General features: G+C 40.1%; 1 protein-coding gene across 2 annotated transcripts in view; it reads right to left on the bottom strand.

Moving 5' to 3' along the window:
* The window catches only part of arid3a (AT-rich interactive domain 3A), a 42,917-nt gene extending 22,896 nt beyond the window's left edge, over nt 1-20,021 (bottom strand). The window contains exons 1-3 of one of the 2 annotated variants that reach the window (XM_073476557.1): nt 19,741-20,021; nt 2,113-2,885; nt 1,742-2,024 (exon numbers count right to left, since the gene is read on the bottom strand). In XM_073476557.1, the coding sequence (XP_073332658.1) occupies nt 1,742-2,024; nt 2,113-2,453 (624 nt within the window). In that variant the 5' untranslated portion in view covers nt 2,454-2,885; nt 19,741-20,021. Of the gene's footprint in view, nt 1-1,741; nt 2,025-2,112; nt 2,886-19,740 lie in introns of those variants that run through there. The other variant, XM_073476558.1, reaches the window with a different exon arrangement.
* Nucleotides 20,022-24,789: the final 4,768 nt, after the last annotated feature.

Below are 24,789 nucleotides of genomic sequence, written 5' to 3'. Positions count from 1 at the left end.
GATACTGGCTGTCTTGATTATGTAACCGTCGGTGACTGACTGACATGTCATGATAAAAATGCACTGTATGTCCTACCTGACGTACGAAATCCACAAACTGTTGAGAGTATCAATTCGCACAAAGCTTTACGGAGGGAGGGGTGGACTATTTAGAGAAGCAGAGTATAGGTTTTAGAGGAGTTTTTATTCCATACGCTCTGTAATTACAAGAAATAGGCCTGAAATTACAGAATCTGTGGTTAGGTTTAAAAATGAAGCACATGCAGTCTGGGTGAAGTTAATTTACCTCCAACATACTGAAGGTATTAATATAAATGTCTCAAAAACAACAACTCCCAAACAAGTAGTCTCTTCTAGACGACAAGCTGCTGCTGATACAGTCAGCCACGTGTTATGGTTTGAGATATTACCATGGGCCATGAGTGTGTTTGCATTTCAATAGTGGCTGCCATGATGATGTATACGCTTTAAGCCTTACTTTTCAGGTTTTTACACAAAAGCAGAGCCAAGTTTTAAGGGTTTCTAGATCTAGGCTAGATCTGTTACAGATTACTGTACGTGTGTAAGTGCTGACTATGTTTAAACCTAGTCATTCTTGTTTTTAAACTGTATCTTGTGAACATTTAAGTGCTGACAATTGTATTTGTAGAAACATTTTTTTCTTTGGTATCTTCTCAAGTATTATTTTATCTTAGTTTATTCTATTTTTACCACTTTAACCTATATTCTGCACTACACAGCTCAGGTAGATGCTTTGTTGTGTCGTTGTTTTGCACAGTGACAATAAAGACGAATAGCTAAATAGATTCAGTTAAGTGCTGCTCGATGTTCCTGCTTTACATTTGACAAAGACAAATTACTTATCTTTATAATGCTGGAATTAAAAAAAAAAAAGAAATGGTCACAAGGAGGCTACTTGTTGAAGTCAATTATTTTTGTTCCTTCATCATGTAAATAACTTCATTTCATACTGCACTTATGGTTAGTGGCAAGCTAATTTGTAGAACTATCCACCAGTAGTCCGTTTCTATCACCAGTAGTGAACAGGGAGTGGATTACACGTCGTTTCAGTCTCTCGACAGCAGCCCTCCATCCAAATTTAGCTGTTGACAGACCTAAATCTCTTCACGTAAACAGCCCGTCTTATTCCACCGGGGCCTCCCTCATAATGTTCAGCCCACTAGCATGTTTACAGTAAACGCCAGCATGGTAAAGCTGTTAAATGCACCCTTACCCACCCCCCACTCTTCCTGCTGCCCTCAGCTTCTCTTCCTCAGCTCGCAGTCCTATTCAAGACAGGAAACTAGCTTTTTCTTCTTCTTTTTTTTTAACTCTTAGGCCACATTAGTTAGCAAATGTCAAATCTCAGCGGGCACTAAGCTGCTCCACAAGAATAAGTGATTGTTTAGACACCAACCTTCAACAGATGTAGCCTGCCAGAATGTCAGGTGGCAAAGACAAACTTAAAAGCCTCAGCTTAGGGTTTATCAACATTTGGCCCGTGGCTGGTGTGAATTTCCCACCCTGGTCGGATTACTTTATGCGCAGCTGATGTGAAGGGTGTGACAGCCAGATGTGGCTCAACGGTCAACAAAACCAGATTTATGAGGATCCACAGCAGCTGACTTTAGGATACTTCAGGAATTTAGCTGATATAGTTGCAGATTTTGACATGACTGAATCTCCAGTAGAAACATGCTATAGCCCTGATTTAGTCGATAAAGACACAAAGCAATCCTACCTGTCTGAACTGCTCCTCATAGGTCCATTCTCCATGGTCCTGCCCACCCAGATTGCCGTGTGTGGCGTGGGGAGGCAGGATGGCTACACGGGGCTCCTGGTCGACACTGGGACGGGCCTTCAGCAGCTGGGAGTGGGGGTGGAGTTGACGGTGAGGCAGCAGGAGGATGCCCTTCCCGGGAGCCACTGCTTCATGGCCCGTTGGCAGACCCTCCTCCGCCAGGTCGTCGTCGAAGTCTTCTTCCATCTCGCCTTCAAAGTCTTCCTCGTCCCATTTCCGTTTGCTATATATCAACAACAGAAAAGTGTTTGAAAAAGACGACCACTGGCACAGATTTTCAGGGAACTTAATCAAAGAAATGCTGTACTTACATCTGCTCCTCCTCATCTGACCCCATCATGTCCTTGTAATGCTCCTCCCCCTCATCGTTGTCATCGTCATCACCTTCGTCCTCGCCGCCGCTGCTGCGCTCTGACATCGGGCTGTCCGACACCCTCTGCAGCCCTGCTGCCACCGCACGCATGGCTGCCAGTGCTGCCATCTGGGCCTGCTCCGCCTCAGGGGCCGGGCTCCCCATGGGCTCATCCCCTCCTCCTCCACCTGTGCGGATCTGAGTGTGTTGGGCAGCGGCTTGCTGCTGAAGCTGCTGCTCCATCAGCAGCTTGGCCCTCTGCTGCCTGTGCAGGTTCTCCATGACGGCCTGCAGCTTCATCTCCGGGGAAAGCGGCACAGCGTTCGGCTGCTTTCCTCCCCCTCCCTCCCCCACTGAAGGAGCACCAGTCGGGGGACTATGGTCGATCCTTCTGCCCAAGCAGAGCAACTGCCAACTGTGTCCGTGGTGAAGCAGCTAGCAGCTGGCTGGAGATTTAGAGGTTATGGTTATGTGCAAATGGGGGTCCTTGAGGAGAAGTGGAAGGAGGAGGAGGAGGAAGAGGAGGGGGGTCGGTCAGAGCTCTGAGACATGCAGTCAGTGGTCAGCTGCAGTTGTGGAGACAGAGGCCTCTCTCTCTTGTCTCAATGGTTTTTCCTTCAGTTGGCAGGAAACCAAAGCTGGCAGCAGAGCTGAGTCGCACAGTGTTCAATGAGGCACGAGCAGTGGGTGTGAAGGTAGGAGTACAGGAGTCTGCTGACAGACTACAAAGACCTGAGAGAGAGAGAAAAATAACAGTGTCAGACTGCTGCTTCCCGTCTGTCTGTTGGAGAGTGAAAGCTTTTTGTTGTGACAAAGCTCAGTTTAACAACTTTGCCCATGGCATCAGATCTGAGATCTTCTGAGATTTTCCATCCATCGGCCTTTTACTAAAGTGGACATCTTTAGCACCCTAAAGACTTCTGATCGGAGTCTTATTTTGTGTATGTTGAAATGTTGTTGTTGAGTTATTGAGATTGCTTTGTTTACCTGTTTCGCAGTCTTACATTAGAGCTGAGACTAATGACTGTTTTCATCTTTGATTAATCTGCTGATTATGCTCATGACTCACGGTTTGGATCGTGTCACAGTTTTGAGTCACTGATCAGATCATTTTTCGAAAAAGCAAAAAAGAAAACGATTAAAAATGATTATCAAAATTATTTGTGATCAACTTTTTTTTATCGACATATCAACTAATCCTTGCAGCTCTTCTGACCATAAAGAGTTCAAAAGATAAATAAAGTTCATGGATGATGCAGAAAGAAAAATTCCAACATATTATTTGAGGAACTAGATTTTATGATTATCAAGTGACTAAAGTTTTGTAAAAGAGAGCAGAAAATTACAACAAAGTAGAAAATTAAGAAAATGCCCTATTTCACACACAAAAATGCCAAATTCAGTCATGAATATACAGTCACTGAGTTCCTGTCCGTTGTGCAACGTGCAGGATTACTCACACAAACAGACTAGACAGGCTGCCCACACGGGACAAAATGTTTTAGCCTCAAAAACAAGAGGAAGTGAAATCACAGGAAGAACCGTCACTTTCTTCACCTGGTTGGCTCAGAGCCAAGATGAGTTTCAGCCCACCAGCAAATATGAGCGATGTCAGTCTTTACTGTCTCACTGTCTGTCTGTTAAAAACACACAGCATTAATATTCAGAGGTGACTGCCGTGTTCTTCCCCTTTATAATGTTTTATTGCAGGTTAGAGACACAGAGGGGAGTTTTTGTACAACTTCTGTGGGCGGTAAAGCTTCACCTACATACCTGTTCCCAAAAGTGCTAAGGTATGCACAGCCACATGCTTCAACATTATAGTATCTATAATGTCTGTTCCCTATTGTCAACTGTTATGACACATCAGGGATGCCACCTTTACCAGAGAACTACATCGGGGTGAGAACGCTCTGTCCTGCCCACTCTCTGTTTACTCAGAACTTGGTCTAAATGTTGAGAAGGGTTTGGTGACGCTGCAGCTCAGATCAGCCAGGCAGAGATAAGACCTGCACACACCAAGTCAGCAGCGTGTGGGGAAATAAATTTCATGTGCAGGTGCTGCTGGACACGCTGAAGTGCGAGTCATGACAAGAGGCAGCAGTGACTGTATGTGACCACTCATTCAGCTACACTGACTAATACATGAACAGACCTCTGTAACCACCACCTGCCCCGGTTTCATACTTTTTGAAACTTCAGGTTTTGCATTGTACTTTTATACTGACTACACCCTGAATGAAAGCATGAATGGTGTTCCTGAGTAACAGTTATATGTGTGTCACTATTACAACCACCCTTTACTGATATTTTGGTTTTAGGTAGCTGAAAGACAAACATCAATATCCAGTAACAACTCAATACTAATACTGTAAATGTTTGTATTCAGAAGACTCCATGAAAATGTCCTTTCTACCTTTGTTTGCCCTATCACATGTCTGTCTCGTGTGACTATTTTACAGAAACTTTAGAGAAACTTCTCTCATCTAAACATTTTGTCTCTTGCACTGATAGCTAGTATAGAGTTTGGAAGTATTGAAGTACAAATACTTTGTTACTGTAGATTTTTCAGGTATCTGTACTTTACTTTACTTTCCCTGACAACTTTTTACTTTGACTCGCTACATTTTAACATAAATATCTGTACTTTCTATTTCTTACATTTTCAAAACAGGCTCATTACTTTACTTTGATGCATTTGAATTATCGATTATTTTTACTTTGTGTCATTGCGCGCCGCCTTCCCGACATCACAGGAACTGACTTCAACCAGTGAATATCACGCATGGCAGGCGTAGTAAGTCGAAACAAATTAAGAGACAAAACAAGACAGAAACAGACAGAGAGTGAGAATCGAATGGGGAGAAAGGGTGTGTTAGTGTCTCCTATCTGCAGACCCTGCAGCCTTCAACCTGGATTTTCTTATTTTCTCAGTTCATGCTGCACTCGGGACGCTTTACCAACCCAAAATGTCGGTATCTGATGTCCTGGGAATGAGACAACAATCAACTACCGTACAAGAACTGCTCAGACAAAAACTTCTGATTCTACCTTTAAATTTCATATTCTTTCCACAAGTATCGTTCCTTCTACTTGTAAAAAAGTGCGTCCTTTGCTACCTCTGATTACAACTTTAAATAATTAAAAGGTTTTTAATGTTTTAGCCACATTTTTATTCATGCCAGAGTGCAAAAAGCCTCAGTGCTAAAGCATTATCAGACTCGTGAAACTCAAAAACTTCCCTCCAATGAAACAAGGTTTGATATACCATATTTGAGTCAGCAGCTTCTCTAAGCACAATGAAGATACTAGCTGCAACTACATACACTCAGGCATGCTAACCTGTCTAAAATGTGGCCACCACAGTAATCCTTCCCCCACGATATACCTCGTCATTACAACGAGGATCTAACCAGAGGGGATCATTTATCCTAGGGAGGGTTGTTTTTCTCTCCAGCTTCGGCTCATGTGGCTTTGAGAAAATCATACCAGCATTTCATGGGTGTAGTGGCGTAATAAGGGTGGAGGCATGCTCTGAACAAAACAGAGGCATAACACTATATATATATATATATATATATATATATATGTTAAGTCCAAGGTCTCTGCAAAGGCTGGAGAGTGAAATTAAGTTCTGCTTCCATTCACAGGAAAATTGACTGTTTTCCATATCTTCTGTTTACACAGTCATGAATACATGATGAGAGGAGAGACAACACCCACAAACATCCTGGTTATCACTGTTACTCTACCACTCAGCAGTGACATGTGTTTCTCACTCAGACAGTGTGACAATAAGAGATCCAAGTGGAAGCCCAGAAAAACTTGCGTAGGCCCAAATCTGTGAGATCAGAATCGGCTTTATTGGCTTAATATGTGCACATACATCAAATGTGACACTAGTTTTAAGTTGTTTTCTTTGTACTTACACAGAGAACAATTTACAGGAAGACAGAAATAAGAGCAGCTCAGATTAACACAATATCAGTAATCTCCAAATGAGTAAGAAACTGTGTCACAGGTGTCACATCAGATGAATTACAGTTCCTCAAAGAATAAAAGAACTAAATATTGATTTCTCAGCTGTATTTACATGACACTCGCTGTTTTTCCACACCTTAAACAATACATTTATTTTAAGGTTGCTCAATATGGTAAATACAAAAAAGTCATATTGCAATTATGACATGATTCCCAGTTCGTGGAAATTTTTTCATTTTTGCATGGGGATTTTCATCTTCACTGAAAAAAGTCCTAAAATGTGACATTTGTTGAGGTCTGTACCAAACAAACTTGTGTTTTTTACATCTCAAGAAAAGATTTGTAGGCCAGGGGTCATCTCTGCAGCAGCACAGTACTTCATTATGACGCTGCTTGGTCGCACATTTCACCTTGATCAAAAGATTGCAGCTACTACTATATATTTAATTTTGTCATGTTGCGATTTCGATAATATTTCGATTCAATGTTCAGCTCTTAATCATTTGCAGGAAAGATTAAAGAAAAGCTGAGTAACTTCTCATAAAATGTAACAATTGGCACATTTGTCTCTCTGTGATACAGAGGAATGAAATGAACTGGCTGAGCCATAATAGCGAGTTTGAAGAAAAACAAGAAGACAAATGCCCTCAGGTCCAACCAAACAACCACCCATTAGCAGTCAGCATATACAGCTGACACCCTTTACTGGTCTAATACCACAGCCACAAATGTACTTTAAAGACATAAAGTTTTGCCACCACAGCAAATCGTCTACAAAGGTGTGAAATACAAAAGCAACACGTCGACAAAATGTTATACAACTGAGCTATATCAAGCAACGGTCAAGAATGAACCACAGCCAGCACAGGAAAAAGTATTTCAGTCACGCTATACTATGGCTGTATGTTAGAGAAATGTTGCGCAAGAAATAAGAGCTGTGAAACTTGTGTTTCTTCAGCGGGTGAAGGAAGTGACAACTGACGGAGCAGATGCAGCGAGGCAGCCGACAGATATTTAATATTGATTCATTACATATAGAGGCACAACTGAATGCCTGCAGTTGTCCGAAGGAGAGCAGCACCAGTATAAACTGGATACCTAACAGGATCTGGTCTGACTGAGAATACTTGTTTCTCTTCTACTTAACTACAGAAAAAACGTGAAGCAGAGAGACACCAAGAACTACTGGTGGCACCTCTTTAGGATCCATGTACTTTTCATTAAATGACTTACATATTTGCAGCCCATACATATTTGTATGTGCACACTATAATATTTACAATACCCATTACACAACATGTCAAGGAGCCACACACTTTGAACCTGTGTGCAAAAAAGCACAATATCATGTGTTCACTCCATGTTTGAGCCAAAAATAATACTGCCTCCTACGCAGTCTCTCTCCTGTGTGTCATATATGTAATTTCAAAGACAGAAGTGATTACAAAAAAGCTGTTGACTCTTCCTGTGCAGAGGGAAGCAGAAGTGGTCGCTTTGTTTCATGCCACTGCTCATCACAGGCATCATGACTTCCGACATGCTAGATGGTGAAAATTACATTGCGCCACTACATATGATCTTCTTGCTTCCCTAAACGAGAGGCAGGTTTGATGTCTATAAAGCCTGTAATATATAACAGCAATAATCGTCAAGAATGCATGAAAACACAGAACTAGATGTTTGTACAATGGAAAAAAAAGAAAGGTCTAATGTTTTCTACATGTGTGCATGTAGCCGCCTGAAAGGAAGGATAATCAGCTAGGTGCCAAACAGAAACCTAGCACTGATACATCAGTCTATTTGTTTACAGGCATATAAACCGATAATTGTGCAGGTTTTACTCCAAACAACACCTTTCATAAAAATTGGTATGGAAAAAAGTATCATTCAGGAACCGGTATCCGTATCTACATTTTGTTAACCATACCCAGCCCTATAATAAAAACACTACAGCACCTGATCTCACCCCTCAAGACACCTCCAACTGACCCCTCACGCTTATTCTCAATAAAAACGAGCAACAGGTGGCATTCCACATCTGTGCACTCTCTTCACGCTAATTCTCAGTCTCCTGGTACAATCAGCTGGTGCTGTGTGACTGCACATAAATCGCCTTCTTCCAGATATTTTAATCGAAATGGCATCTTAAATTTTTGGATTTCTAAACACTAAAGGGTCCGAAATTAGCAACCACCAAGTGCCTAAAGCTGGTGGATTTAATGTCAAATTGGCAGGTAAATGTTTATGTCAAAGTAGTAATGTAATTTTAAAAAAAGATGTTGAGAGTCTTTAACACGTTTTTGTGATATCATGTCCTCTGCTGTCTGTGTCAGAGTTTGCACAAACACACAAAAAGGGATTTCACATGGAGTGTTTTTTTTAGTTTAGGCTTGAATTCATGAACCGCTGATCAATTCATTTAAATCATTTTGCTTCAAATTTTGTATTAAACATTATATTTTTTATCTCTATGAAATGTACTGAAATGAACACATATGTGACACACAAAAAAAGCCAGTGAGTTAAAAAGTTCATTTCAGACACTGCGTACTACTTTATATTTCAGTCGATAGGCCAGCCATAGATTTGGGGTAAGAACGACATTTTAGGAAGGTAGTAAAGCTACGCTAACCCTTTTCGGGTTGTGCAAACAGGCTAGAGGTTGTCTTTGGTATCTCCTTCTCACACATTATGAATAACCAGACCTTGACCAGGGAGATAAGGCATTCAATATCTAAACTATAGCTGAGTTTCAGTGGTCCTGGGATGAATCCCCTTAAAAACCCCTGTTGAGTCTTTATATTGTGGCCTCCATGGGAAATCACCACTGTACTTTACATTATCAACCCCCTTGGGAGGGTAACCTGCTATTATGTGGAAATCCTCAAAAACTGCGGCTGATGAATTAGCTGATGAATTCTGAGAGTAAGGGAACTAACATGTTTCATCCACAACTCCCCATCAACACAACAGCCCCAGCAACTCTGTAACATTAACCATATCTGGGTTAAAGGCCATTTGCCAGCTGAGGAAATACTTTGCAGACTAATAGAGGATTTCCTGCACAATTTTATTTTCAGTTCTTTATGAAAGCTTTCTAAATGCAATAGTCTGCCACCACATCAAAACAACTATTTGTCATCTTGTGCTTCCCAAAAAGTACAAATGTAAATCCTGATGTGATTTAGCGAGTTTAAATTGGGCTGCAATTAATGATTATTTTCATTGTTGATTAAGGTGTTAATAGTTGTTTAATTGTAATTGATAATTGATTAGTTGTTTTGTCTATAAGATGCCAGAAAATTGTGAAAAATGTTAATCAGTGTCCTCAAATGTATTGTTTTGTCAACATCCCAAAAATATTCAATTTACTGTCAACTGTCAAATATTAATATTTAAGCAGCAGGAAACAGAAAAATGTGACTGCGTTTTCCTTAAAAAATGACTCAAACTGAGGAATCAATGATCAAACTAGCTGGCGATTAATTTAATCATTGACAACTAAATTAATTAATTAAATTCATCCCCTTTCTGATTGCAATTAACAGCTCCACCTCAACACTGCCAGCTTGCCCGTTTGCTGTTCAACTCGTTTTCTCTCTCGCACATTCATTTCATTCATTCATTTTAAAGCTTAAATTTGCATTTTATGACGGGGTGGAAAGCTTACTCGACCTGGGAGAAACCAAACCAAGCGTGCACCCTGACTTTGAGCGATACTCTCATGAGGTGTAGAAATGATCATGTGATAGAAAGCTTTATACATGGAAGATTATGTGACAACACTTTGTCCACTAATGCGAAAATTTCCCCTCGATTTCACCATAAGACATACCATAAAAACAAACATAAATGCAAAAGACAATCCCTCAAAATGCATAGCTAACTTTAAGCCCCTTAGGCCTCATTTAACACCTTAATAGGCTAAAGGGAGGCCGGCCTGCTGCCGTAATTGTGGCAGGGGACCCATGTGGGGGCGGGGAGAGGCCACCGGGACTGAAACTTTGAGAGTTGGCTGAATGAAGGATAAAGCAGAAATGATGAGAGCTAATGGGTTAATCCTCTTCTTTTTTTTTTTCAAACCCGCATTTGAGAGGTGGAAGATTGCAAGGTCTGAGCAAACAGGGCAGAGTGATAAGGAGGAGAGCTAAGGGTCTAATTCCAACGAGATAAAGAGACCAACGCTGCCTCACATACATGCACATATGCACACATATATAAGAATGGCTCCTCATACTTACGAAACCTGTAAAATGTAGTCTGGAAAGAGCATTTAAGTTTTCTCATACAGCAATGCATGTGAGGGAATTACCGCACATGTTTTGTGCTTTATGAGAACTTACTGAAGTTCTCATAAAGCAACACACACAAACACTAGGGTTTATCATCAGTAAGTAGTTTCATCTGCCAGCCTCCGTGCAGATACATATCTTGCATTTCATTTCAGTTTTCACTTTGTGTACTGAAAGAAATCGTCTTGTTTTTGCCTGATAAAGCCGTGTGGTTTAAGATGAAATGGCTGAGGTCTTTTGTGAGACTTCAAAACTAACCTCTGTCTGTTCTGCTAGACTGGAAAATCAGACAGAACCAGATTCTCAAAGCAGTAATGATGAATTATGATTTTCCATCTCTGGTGCTCGGCGCTGATGTTCCTGCTCTTCACTTCCTGAAGATCCCATGTAAATCAGTGGGGGTGGCACTATAATGCCTTCCTTGGATCTCCTGTTGATGCAGTTTGATTTCTGAAGGTGGAACTTGATGTACTGTACTTTCTTTATTAAAATAAGCGATCGCGTCTTCTGCTCATGGTACACCTGCTTTAAATAAAAGACTCAAGTGTGGTGTACGTGTGGTTTGAAGAGTCGGGATTTATTTTATTATCTCTCAGCACTGTTGTTATGCACCGTGTCAGTGTGTACATACTGCTCTGTTAGTGGTGAAACAGGCTTTGTACTGATGTTATCAACACAAACATTCCTGGACAAATATGACACTTCACTTCTGGTTTCTGACCGTTCTATCTCAAGACAGCTTGTATCAGTCCATCTCTGTTTCTTTGATATTGATATAACTTTTGAACTTTCCAGTCCTGACACGTGAATATATCATATCACACTAAACATGTGTAAAGGTATCATGCCTATCATTGCCTGCGACACGGAAAGACCTCAGGCGAAAAGACACAACACCACATCTCCTACTTCACTTCCATGTTGTCATATGTTTAAGAGGAAAACAGCCAGGCAGCAACTTACTTCAGGGCTGTTAATAAAAAACTACTCATGCCGATTGAAAGCCAGGTGTTGTTTTGTAGTCCACAAAACATTTGTGGAACTTAACAGCAAAACAGTGTTGCAGTATTCTCCTAAACGTCCGAAGTCGATAGGGGCCTGTTTTAAAAAGTAAAAAAACAACAGTGCCTTGTCGGGCACCCAGAAATCCCAAATTGATTTGAAAAGATGTTATTTACACCCTATATAAAGCTAAAATCTTCACTGTAGCTTGCTAAGCTAAAAGCATTAGCACGAACCCTGTCTGAAGTGGGTGCATTAGATCCACCGCACCTCGAGGGTGAAAAATAATGTCTGTTCACATTCGCTTGGTATCTTATTTGTAGAATAGACTATATCTAAAGAATAATATAAAATGGTGAATATAACAAGTGTCTATAGAGATAAGAGCCAAAATAGAGTATTCATAATTAATTTAACAATAATCCTTTTTGTTTTGATCTAAAAGATTATCCAACCTGTTTCTCACAAAAGTGATATGATCTAGATTGTGAGTTTTGTGATCTGTTGGTTGCACCCTTAGTATTAGGTAACAATGACAGTAATAATTAATAATGACATTTTCTATTCATTTTTTTCACAGAGAGGGTCTGCTGGCCAATCGAGTGCTACTGCCAGTACATCTCATTCTACCTCTGTAACGCAGACATTACAGGACGCGTTTCAAAAACAGGCTGCTTATACCTTAACCCTTTTAATATATATAATAAATCTATTTAAATATAAATCTTGGTGAAATTATTTCAATTTATCAGTGTATCAGTGTTTTTTCAACATTTTGAAGACATTTTAAAAATACCACGGTATACCGATAACCGTGATAATTTTGGTCACTATTACCGTGGTGTGAAATTTTCATACCGTTACATCCCTAGCTTCAATTAACAACTTTGAGCTCTTCCCTGCAGCCTAATCACAATACGGCCAAGTGCAATATCCACAGAAGCTGCAAAGTTTTTGATAAAGACAAATGTGCATTATAATAAAGGTGTTCGAGAGCTGTTTGTAAGAAAACATGTTTGTTTGGCATAAAACCCAACAAATGTCGCATCATCATCATTTTAACAGTTTCTCAGAAAATGACAATTGCAATGCTAAAATGGTCATTCCCACTAATCGTGAATCATATCGCAATATATGTAAAAATAATCGCATTATGATTTTTTTTTTTACCATATTGTGCAGCCCTAGTTCAATGCCACGCTGTGCAAAGACATCGTGTGTGGTGGCAACAGACAAGATCTCACTTAACGTCCTGGCGTTTGACAGGAAATGTCCTTTAACTTAAACCTAAATGCTTATTTTAAAGACGTAAATAGAAATGCAAAAAAAAATGAATAAAAGGCCTTCCCAGTTTTGGGAAAAATAAATAAATATTGGGTTGCAACATACTAGTCATAACAGTAGTATTACATTTCATATAAAAATGAAATACATTAAGAGTTACATCATACATTGTGTGTGATAATTCATTTCAAGGTAAATTTCATTTTATTTTGATCCAACAATTTTAAATCAAAGTCAGTTTTTCATTTAGCTTATCATTGAACAGAGACTTTTATAGAGTGTTTTGAAATAGTCTGGTTTATGACATAAACTACTTAGCAGTTAATATGACAGAAGTTAAAGAGTAACTGTGAAGGGAGTAGCCAAACAGTAGCCATTCATGTTCCTTTCTACATAAAAAAAAAGCATAAAAACAAGAAGTCGGTCAGTGGTGCTGGTCTTGATTATGCGTCCCTCTCTCACATTCCTTGCAGTATTACCTCGCAAGGCAATAACACAGGCTCCATTGAGCCTCATTGCACCAACAACAAGATCATTGAGGAAGTGTCGCGCTGGCTCGTCACGCACTTTCCACTGACCCCTTCCAGCGAGCCGAGGCAACACAGCGAGCCAAATCTGATTAGCCCCAGCTATGCCATAAATTAAGTGGGCATATAGCAAAAATAATCCAGTGATCCACTTCTCAGCAGTGAAATCTGTGGCTATCTATCAAGCAACAGGAGTCAGCTGTGCAGGCGAGCGAGGCTCAAAGTGATCTGAACTGATATTACAGCAAGAATGATCTGAAGTTTGACCTAATAAATACAAAAAATCTGGAGTCAAGTGTTGCTTTTCTCTTGAAAATGGATGAAAGAAAGAAAGGAAAAAAGACCTGGCTCTGTGCTGGTAAATTCACTTGTAATGTAGTTATTCTGCTCAATTACAAGTACGGTAAAACTTTATCATGACCATCATTAATAAATGTTAAATTAGTCATAGTAATATTAATAAATAAATTGTTTATTGCAAAGTTGCAACTGATGTTTATGAACTTTATATTTAATTGGTAATTAACAGTTAAATAACTGTTAATTAACGTCTAATAACTATACATTTACAATTTGTTAATGATGGTTTATATAAAGTCGATGGATGTTGGCAGAAGACTTTAGCTATGAGTGACTCAGGCAACGAAATATCAGTATTAACCTAAAAGATCCGCCTACTTTAGTCTTTGTTCTTGAATAAAAAGGGTCAAACGCTACAAGTGGAACAAAATATTCCTATGTGGGTTAAAAAGACTGTTTTCTATATGTTAGACGTGCTATTTAAAAACAGGACAGCCCCCAGGGAAACGCACAGAAAACAATTGAACGTAGCTATATGAAAGCATTTCCTCGAACCATAAAAGAAGTCATCAGACGTATAGTTAAAATGAAAAAAAAAAAGGATCTGCTGATTCAGCAGCAGTGTGGATATTGACCTCCCCATGTTACAACCTCACCTACAGCTTTACATGAAGACTGCATGAGAGCAGACATAAATCCCATGTGATGACAGCTCTAGTGGAAAAACACAGGCCATTCTTATTCACAAGGAGCAAACACTCACTGCTTAAGGAAAAAATCTGCATTCTGTTCGTGCAGAAATCAGACAACTAAAGCTTTTGTACTTGTACTCATATCCATAGCTTCCTTTAAATGTGTTGTTAGTTTTGCCAGGAAACCATGTGAGGATTGTGTAGGGGGAAACAACTCTAGTACCTCTACAACTCAGCTCGCTGCAGAGACAACCCACCTAGTCAAATTCCTCACGTGTGTTAACCGACTTTGCCATAAAAACTCTCAGAGATTCAGACGTCGGGCTGCATGTTGCTGCTCGCAGCGCTCAATGCACTGCTGTTGTAACTCTAGACTGACGGTATGATGATAGCTCCTCTAGTGCGCGAGAGGTGGGGTAGGGGGTTTGCATTTTCATTGAATGGCATGAACGTCCCAAACTGGATTAACGTGTTGGTTTATATGGTGACTGTGCAGTCACGTCATGGCATTGTGATCTTTAACAATCAAGTCTTTTGTCTGCAGAGAGGCGAGTGGAAATCTTAGATAAAGAGCTCTGTACATTGTCCGGGGGAGACATCCAGAACAAAAATTGTCACTTCTGTGCTAAATGTGGGTTACGGTTTCATGTGCCTGTGCTTGGCCTAATGAAAACTGGCAGCTACGCCTGCTCCCGAGGGATGTGTATCTTTTGGCAAGGATCCAATTAAATTAGCTTTTGATTGCTTGGGCAGGCTGCCAGCGCTTGCAGACGCCAACATGAAATACAAATGCTTCAGGTTTGACAGACATGTCAGCATGTTGCAGCTGTGTGTGCTGGTATCCAGGCAGATATGTACCAGGATAGATCACGCTGACACTGACCCAAGTGTCGGCCACTGCCTGAATACACAAAGCCTGCAACTGTCCCGGCAGCTCGGTGCAGGAACTGCAGGGTATCCCAAAAGCTCTCAGACCTTTCCTTAGCCGGCTCTGCCTGCGTCACTGTCAGCCCTGCTGGGATTCCCCCATGGCTCCGGCCCAGGCAGTGAAGTAAGTTTTTTTCCTGCAGTTTTTGGCAGCATAACAGAGTTGAAGCCCCACGTGCTGCACAGGCCCTTCAGAAATGTAGCTTTTGGCACAGGAACAGCTGAAAGCCAGCCAAGCCACGCTGCTTCCCACTTCTTTAATGGCAGGAAAGCTTGTGGTGCACAGACAGCGCTCACATTCACTCTGATACAATTAACGCTAATATTTACAGGTGAGTTACTACTGAAACATTCTAGTGACACAATGTAGGCCTTAAGCCAAAGCCCACGCCTTTAAGCCTTAAGGGTGAAGCAGTGACTACATAAAAAGCTGCCCTTACAACCTTGTAAAGGATTATACTTTGATAACAAGAAAACAGACGTCAGACCCGTTTGTCTTGTCTGTACATGTTTGTCTGTCATTAATTCACTGCCACTAACCAGTTTACCGGCCATTTTCCTGTGACTACCACTTACTCAGCGTCAATGCTCGGAGGCATATTACACTTACTTCTTCCAAATGTTCTTTAAATACCCCCAGGCTGAGATCAGACCGGAAGAACTACAACACGGCCTGCTTTGCATCTCAATGTGTGCAATGAACAAACTTAGACAAACTGAGGTGTGAATCTACAAACAACAAATGCAACTCGGACTCCAGATGGGATGAACATGACTGACACACTGGCCTTTGTGTGAACCGGAGTTGGTTTCAGTACAGATCTCACCAAGCACTTGAGGACAGGGAGACTGTTTTACATGGCAAGAGAAGGAAATACACTCCTGAGAACCAAGAGCACACTACATCAACGCTATGACAAGACACACAGGGATGTTGGCCAAGTAGCAATACGTCTGTCAGCTTTGACAAGCCCCATTTTCAATACATTTTCTGCTGACCAACCATTTTAGTACTCCATTAAATTTCTATCAATGAAATCTTTTTGAATGCATTAACTGATTTTATTACAGTACTTTATTGGGGTTTCTTTCTGGTAATGTGTCAACTGTTACAGACATTTTTCTTGATGCAATGCTTGCAATTTGGTTATCTTTATATTGACATAGTCACTGTGACATAATGTAAATGTTTGCAAGAACTAATGGTGCCTGTAATAGGATTAATTTCCATCAGCTACAACAGCCTAATAACTTCATGAACCTGCATTGCATAACTAATGCAACTTTTAACCCTGGACAGATGCAGTAGTCAAGCTATATCATGATAGTTTGTTAACTAACATCCTACAGAATCAATCTGATTCTGCTATATCTCCACGTTTAAGGTCTAGTTATTCAACACCTATCTTTGATGTGAAATTGTATCTACAAAAATACAACATAAGCGTCACTTCTTCAAATCAAGAGTGACAACAAGCGTCTTTATATAAAACTGCTTTCATAACAAGCTGTGCAACTAACATACATTACTTATTAGCGCCAGCCGACATTATGCAAAAACAAGGGAAGGCCTCTAAGACCTGAACTTGATCGCTGGCCATACGTTTCTAATCCACAACATAAACGCCCACCCACCCCCCGAGCTCCCCCCCGCTGCAGCAGTATTTCCCTCCATTGGAGACGCTGACTGAGCTGGTGCCGACCATAGGATACCATATGCCAGATTGGACCAAACAGATTAGTGTGGCAATGTATGGGCAAGCCTATAAGGTGATTGGAAGATGGTGGGGTGCAGGGTGCAGTAAGGGCTTGGAAATCTCTTAAGAATTTCAGTGCTTAATAATCACATTGTGAGGCTGCAGGTGCCAAGTTATACAATTTAACATTGTATGCTTTCTTTATCGTTGTTAACTGAAACTGTTGACGAGTAGTCGACCAATGGCTGGTGGACGTTCGCCATAAACATCTAAAAGTAAACTTCCAAAAGAAAACACTCTCTTGGCCTCATCCTGTTCCTGTCATTCAGATTCTTGGTGGAGGTTTCTGAATCTCATTTCCTCATTAACTTGTGACGTCACAGTGAACCAAAAATGTTGTTAAAATATATGTTTAAATAAACTTAAAGATTTTGATTCGACAAGGTGGAAACACCTCCAAGACAGACACATTTACATCAGCCCAGAACAATGAAGTTCTCTACTGAAACCAGACTTTCTGTTCTCAGAACGTATACGTTTAAGGTCATTAAGACAAAGTGCTATACGAGGCTTTAAAACCAAACTAGCTTCCTGTGCCTGTTCTTCCCCACCCCCGCTGCTTGGTGAGAAACTATAACACCAACCACAAACCATGTCAGTTTTGGTTGTGGCTGTGAGGTTTGTCAGCTTGACACAACCAGTCAGTATCTCCTGAAAAAAACAGAAGGATGGCTTCTTTTTGAATCCACTTGGGATAAAAAGTTTGCTGCCTCCTTTAATGTCCACTGACGTCATACACTGCCTGTTATGTACAGCAGATTTTCCCACCACCCTGCTGTAGCACTGAAGGCAGCTCATTGTGTTTATATCGCTCTCCTGACATGTTGGATTTGACTTGATCTCAGCAGATGCTGACAGACTCTTTTATCCACTGACTCCGCCTTTGTTTTGCGCTTCCACAGAAATACCAAGCAATTTATGTGATATCACCTGCGGGAAGCCAAACAGCCCAAGGACTTCATTCAAATAACATAATTTAGATGTTAATCGGGCACTTGGTAGTTGTGTAGGAGAAATTCAAACTCAACAATATTAATGAGATAATAACACAATCTTTTCCATAACTGAATAAACAAGCTGTTCTCAGAGGAAAATAAGGTCCCCAGGAAACTGTTTGAAGCTAGAAAGGTGGCAGGGTCCGCCACACATAAACAAAGTAAAACTGCATGATACTGTGTTGTACTTTAAGGTCAGTTTGTTTATTCAATTTATTCAGTAATGAAAACGAAGAGAGTTTGTTTAATTAGTTTGTGTAGGCACTAAAAGAAAAAAATAGCCATCAGCTTTCTCTTCTGATTAAAAATTCTTCCCCAAAACTACATAGTGCTCCTTTAAAACTAGATAGATACGAGCCTGTGTTGATCCTTGACAGTTATTTGTTGCATCTTTAAGTGCATGTTTGCAGTTTATACATGTCTAACACAATAATAAAACATCACCACTCAGCCTTTTATCAGGGCCAATATTCAGCATTTTTCCGCTTATCTGTGAGTTTTCTGTCCAGTTGGCAATAAAATAAACTAAAATGTGCGACTTTGGCTCTGATGCAACATCCTCTCACACAATGAACCACCCACATTTCATCACAATTAATAACCTTTATACACTGAATGATCTGAATCTGCAAAGTAACTAGAACCTTAATTTATCAGATAAATATCTTGGAGGGGAAGCATAAAGCAGCAGAAAAAGAAAATACTCAAGTAAAGTACCTCTAAATTGTACTTAATAACAGTACTTGAGCAAGCTGTACGTGGGTTCATCCCATAACTGGTTGATCTAAATTTTGACACCTTGATTTCTAATGATTGGCATCGGTATCGGCCCTGAAAAAGCCATATGAGTCGAACCCTATTATTAATATGAATAGCAAAAAAAAGGCCTAAAAAGCAGCCTCATCTTACGGTCTCTTCTCTGACCCCAAACATTTTGTCAGGTCAAACTTTCTTTCAAAGGCCCAGTTGTTGATACTGCCACACAGTGCATGTGACGTGTGGCTATTATGTCTAACGCGAAGGGCGACAGGATGTACTGTCACGTTAATGAATGTTAAATATCGTTGCAAAGGACACTCAACTTAAAAAAGGGTGGGTTTGACTTGAACAGGACGAAGCCTCCCCCCCACCATGAGTAAAATAACTTGAACATCATCTTAATTAGCTATTTAGCCCACAAATCTTCCACAACACACACACGAGCAGCTGGTTTATCCGACACTGACCTCAAGCTAAATAATCAGCTTGTAATATTAGCTGAAGTGGCTAGCCAAGTTAGCATCATGGTTTTACGACAAGAACATCAAATCAAGTTTACGGTCGTTACTCGAATGTTAGCAAGCGGCTAATAAAGTTTCAGTTACGCTAGTTTTTTTGTTTTTATTAGCGTACAGGGAAATATGAAACACGACCTCTGCTTGCTTGTGACACACACACACACACACACATATTTATATTTTTATTCTTTATCCTCGGTTAAAACTCGGTGTGAAAATCAAACACCTATTACAATAAACAGCGCCGTTACACCCAGCGTAGGTTAAATAGGGTTTGCTGACTGACACACGGCAGGTGAGAACATCCGTCACCTTAGCGATACACTATTGATCAGGCGAGGTGATAACGTCATATCGATAAAAACTAAAAAAAAAAAAAAAGAAAAAGATAGCTGCCTCCTGTGAGTGACAAGTAAACCAGAAGCAGCGGAAAAAGAAGGAAGCCACACACACACACACACACACACACACACAATCACACATACACACACACAACATGATGTATAAGACAGTTATAAAGGCGAACGAGGAATAAAGATACATTTGAACTCACCACATCGGCTTCCGTTCCGTTTTTACACTCTCTGGAACCGGAAGAAACATTCCTGCTTTCCCCGTCTGTGAGCGCAGTGAGTCTCCCTCTTCGCTTTTTCACACACTGAGAAAAAGGCACCAGAAAGAGGAAGAGGTGATGTGGCTCGTGTGCTTATCGGCTACAATTAAAGTGGTTTCATGTGACGGCATGATATCCACGCATTCGGCTTTTGCGTGTGATTGTGTTGTCAGAGAGTTTGAGAGCCCCGCAACGTTCACACAGCCCGACAGACGCACGGCAGAGAGAGAGAGAGGCGTGGAGAGACTCTCCGGCCTGCACAGTCAGATCATTGGTTGACAAACAGTAATCAGATGCAAATTCCTAACCTCTGAATCAGCAGGGGCCAGCCCCCCCTTACACCCCCCACCCACCCACCCTCCCTCCCTCCCTCCCTCCAGAGCAGGGGATGTCGGTAAATGCGAGGGTGCGCGTTATCAAGTGGGCAGGGAGTGGGGCCAGAGAAAAAAAAAAGAAATTGGTGGAGATGTACTCAAAGATGATGCATCCGCTCAAACATTTACACTTTATCTCTCTGCAGCCAAATGTTTGAGCAGTGTGTCTGAGGAACTGTACATTTCCACCAAACGTGTCACTATATACATACATACATATATATATACCGATGAATCATATATCCAAATACGAAGTGCTTTCACTGAGGCATTTCCTGTACATCATGGGCAGTTTCAAGTTATAGTAATTTCTACAGCTCTCATGTTTCTGTGCTGGAATGAGAGGAACACAAACTACTTTGTCACAAGAAACATTCATGAAGTTTGGTTCAATAGTGAATTTATTATGGGTCTTCTGAAAATGTGACCGAATCTGCCGGCTTAAAAACATACATACAGTGATACTTATATTTGGTTAAATGTCCCTCGGCCATTTTCACCTCAATTAGGTGCTTTTGAAAGCCATCCACAAGCTTCTGGTCGTCCTCTGGCTGAATTTTTAACCACTCCTCTTGATTTGGTCACATTTTCAGAAGACCTATATTAGATTGATTATCGAACCAAACTTCATGAATGCTTCTTGTGACAATGTAGTTTGTGTCTCATTCCACCACAGAAAAATGAGAGCTGTAGAAATCATAGGGACTGAAGACTGCCACGATGTACATGTTATTTACAAGTGTATGTAAACTTTTCACCAGGACTGATGATCAAAGCATAAATCAGTTCATCAAGACCTTATGTGCAGATGAATTGATAAAGAAACTTTGTGAGGTGCAGCCCTAATAAATCTTTGTTTTCTGACTTTTCTCTTATTACCAGACAGCATCAGCTGGTAATGTTTTCCACTTGTGAATCTGTTGTGTGTGTGTGTGTGTGTGTGTCACCATGGCAAAATGTGGTGCTGGGCACACCTATTGTATGGGGAACCGCCACAGAAGTGGTTTTGAGTACTTTGCCAGGTGTTTATGTCTGTCTGATTTTGTCAGCACAATAACAAGATGAAGTCATGAAACTTCACAGCTGTGTACGAGTTTAAAGATAGATGTGGTCAAGTATTAAAGGATAAGTTCACCCAAAATTGAGAATTCAATCATCTGCTCAGCCTCATGCAAATGGTAAGTCAGGTGAAGTGTCGTTGTCCACAAAACATTTCAGGAGCAGCAACAGAAGTAGACGGGAAGTTGTTTTAAAACATAAAAAAAAACAACTGAAAATAAACATAAAATAACTCCATACAGCTCATGCCACTAAATCCAACTCCAGAAACCCAGAGGTCCCAATTTAATCTGACAACAAGTTTTTTACACCCTCAACACATGGTCGGGCTTGTGCCTCCACTTCAGATGTGGTGCTCACTAACACTCTTAGCTTACAGTGAAGATTTCGGCTTAAAAAAGGGTGTAAATAACATCTTCTCAAGTCAATGTGGGATCTTCCGGCTTCTGGAGACTTGGATCATACTGGACTGGAGACATTTTATGTTTTCTTCCTAAAAAGTCTCCATCCTCTTCAGTTGTTTAGGAGAAAGCTGCAACGCTGTTTTGCTGTGAAGCTCCAGAAATGATTTGTGGACAACGAAATTTCACCTGACTTTCAGTCGGCATGAGGTTGAGTAGATAATGTATGAATTTTCTTTAAAGTAATAACCACTGAGTACTCAAGGGTCAGAACATGAACATGTTGACAGGCAGTTCAGCTGGTGTGACCCCATCACAAGTGTCTACTTTATGCATTTTTTTTCTTAAGAAATACTTGATACTTTCCTACAAGTCTGTATTTGTTTTGAATACATTTGTACAATGTAAATTACAGTATTTGTCATGGAACTTACTGTGTTATTGTGCGTTGTCTTTACATTTCCTTTCATTGTTGATTTTTGTTGACGGTCCCTTGGAGGAGAGCCAGAATCAATACTGTGTTTGGTGTGAAAACTGCAGCTAGTTTGATGTAACCAACCATTAATATCCAAGACTTATGTGTTTATTACATTTTTAATCCGTACATTAAATAACCGTCATTAGAATAATGAATCTCTGCACATACATTTTGAAAATATGAAGGTGGTGAAGGGGTTTATTTAGTTGAGGGGAACTTACACTGAGCAGCTTTTTACTTTCAGAATGCATGTGGAGTGAATGAATGACTTAGACTGAGATAAATCAATTAAGCACAGGATACTAAACTGTTACTGCTCTTATTAGACACGGAGTTGGAGGCTTAACTTTACATAACACCACAGAATATCAAAAATCCCTCAGTACCACTGTCTGGTTATGATGTTTTATCAAAATAAACTAAAATCAAAAGCTGAAACCACTTCATATTTCTCCCTCAGAGAATCCAACTTCACTCAAAACAATATACTGTAATGAGACCTTTTCTAGTTTAATTGAGATAAACCTGTGTTTAGGAGACACGCAGTGAAACACAAGGACTAATTATACATTTCAGAGTGGAAAAATGATAAGCCACAGCGCAAACAAAGGACTAGTCTGCTCACATAGACCAAACTCTGTGGTAAAAACAGTGCATTTTTGAAAAAGAAAACTGTGATTTAAAGGAAGCCATTCTGTCACAGTTAAATATACTGCAGTCTTTTCTGTCCTCATCCCACAATTGTTGACAGCTTCTCAAAGACACTGGCCATGTCATCTATTTCCAAAAATGATTTTACGCTTTAAACGTCCTGTGAGTGCTGACTGGTTGGTAGCTGGTCGCAGCTGTTAACTAAAATAAAGAGCTTGAGATATTTAAAACAGAAAAATGATCCTCTGTCTGCCTCATCAGATGCAACAGGATCCACAGAGAGAAGAGAGAAGTACGCTGACACGGAGAGATATAAAATTAAAATCAAACAGGCTGTCCTCTGTGGTGATGACAACTTTAATTTCACACTTGGTATCAGAATTATCAAACACCGATGATGCATTCCAGCTCAAACCAGGCTTTGCCAGGGTGTGGTCAACAAAGGAAATTACTAGTTGTATACCCACAATGATGTGAGCATCGAACAACAAGAAGAAGTAGCTGATAAAAACAGCTCACGAGAACACAACAAAACACGAACGAGCTAAAGATAAAGCTTTAACCACTTCAGGTTAATATTAACAGGATTTGTGCTACCTGATGTTCTTTTCCCAAAGATAGGAAACTTTGACAAACAAGTGCTCATAGTTATTCTCAGTATGACTTATACAGTTTGAATATTCCTGTTTTTAATGTAAACACTCAGTGTAGATTCAAAGTATCCAGCCTTTTCTAAATGTTTTCTCTCATCTTGGATACATGGCTTCATGATAAAAGGACTCATTTATTTGATTAATTTGTGTTCTTAATATGTAATAATTTATAAATACATGCAAATGCAGCTCGGTTTCAATATGGAGCCAAATCCCTTTTAAGTTTTTGTTTAAACTTTTATTAAGCTACTTTTTAAGCCACAACACAGGCTGGGAACAAATACAGCGAGGATTCATTCATTCAGTTAAATATCAAACAGCAGCATCTGTCATGTATGTGTGATGAATGCCTGCTACTGGCCTCTGTTAGCGGTCTTCTTGTTTTGAAAACTGCTCTATCTAAGAGCAGATGTCCACACTTGTTTAATAGCTGAAAATATGCTGCTAATTGACCTTCCTCCAGACACGTACATCGAAGTTGAAGTCCTCTTTCATTGAGCCGTGACACATCTTTTCTACATCTTTCAAGGCTGGTTCAGTGGAAATCAACTTCAACTTCTATATATATATACCCTATAAACCATGTGTGCAGAGGGTCCATATACTGCATTAAGTGATCATAGAGGCTCCTGTCTGGCCTGTTTTGTTTGTACTAGTGCGCCATCTAGTGGAACAACTTTGAGCATAACACACAGGTGAATCTTTTTTAAGAAACTTAACAAAACACCTGCATTAAATTGTTTGAGAGGATCACATGTTTACTTTAGCTCAACAGTCTTTCTAAAAACTAAAGGGCCCATCCTTGGCTTCCCATCATGAACTTCAAAATCCTTTATTAGATTATTAATTAATTTGTTCTATCACATAACAAGTTTAGTTCTGCATTTGACTCAAATGATATTTCAGGGTTTTCATCAAATCATTCTGTTGTTTTCTGCTCCTGCTGCATCAGTTTGTTTCCCAGATTGACTCTGACTATTATATAGTCATAATTCAATGAATACACTTGACACACACACTAAAAGAATAATATCAACAAAGGGAATGTGGTCACACAGCAGCATCAGTGATTACAGATGTGGATGACACGGATGGTGGAAGTACTTTGACTACATGTCAATATATCACTCATACTAATCCGGTAATATAAAATATAGAATACAGAATATTAATTCACATGTTCTGAATGACTTTTGATTTATTAAGAACATTTTGTTAAAGGCGCACTTCGTAGTTTTGGGGAAGAAATTTTAATCAGCAGAAAAAGATCTTCAGCAGCTGATTTTTCATGCCTACACAAACTTAAACTCTCATTGTTTCCATGACCGAATAAACAAACTGACCTTGAAGGACGACACAGTTTCATACTGTTT

This window comes from Pagrus major, chromosome 11 (assembly GCF_040436345.1).
Source record: "Pagrus major chromosome 11, Pma_NU_1.0".
In the NCBI taxonomy this organism is placed as follows: Eukaryota; Metazoa; Chordata; class Actinopteri; order Spariformes; family Sparidae; genus Pagrus; species Pagrus major.
The sequence above is the reverse complement of the archived record's forward strand: the minus strand, read 5'-3'. Positions and strand labels throughout refer to the sequence as shown.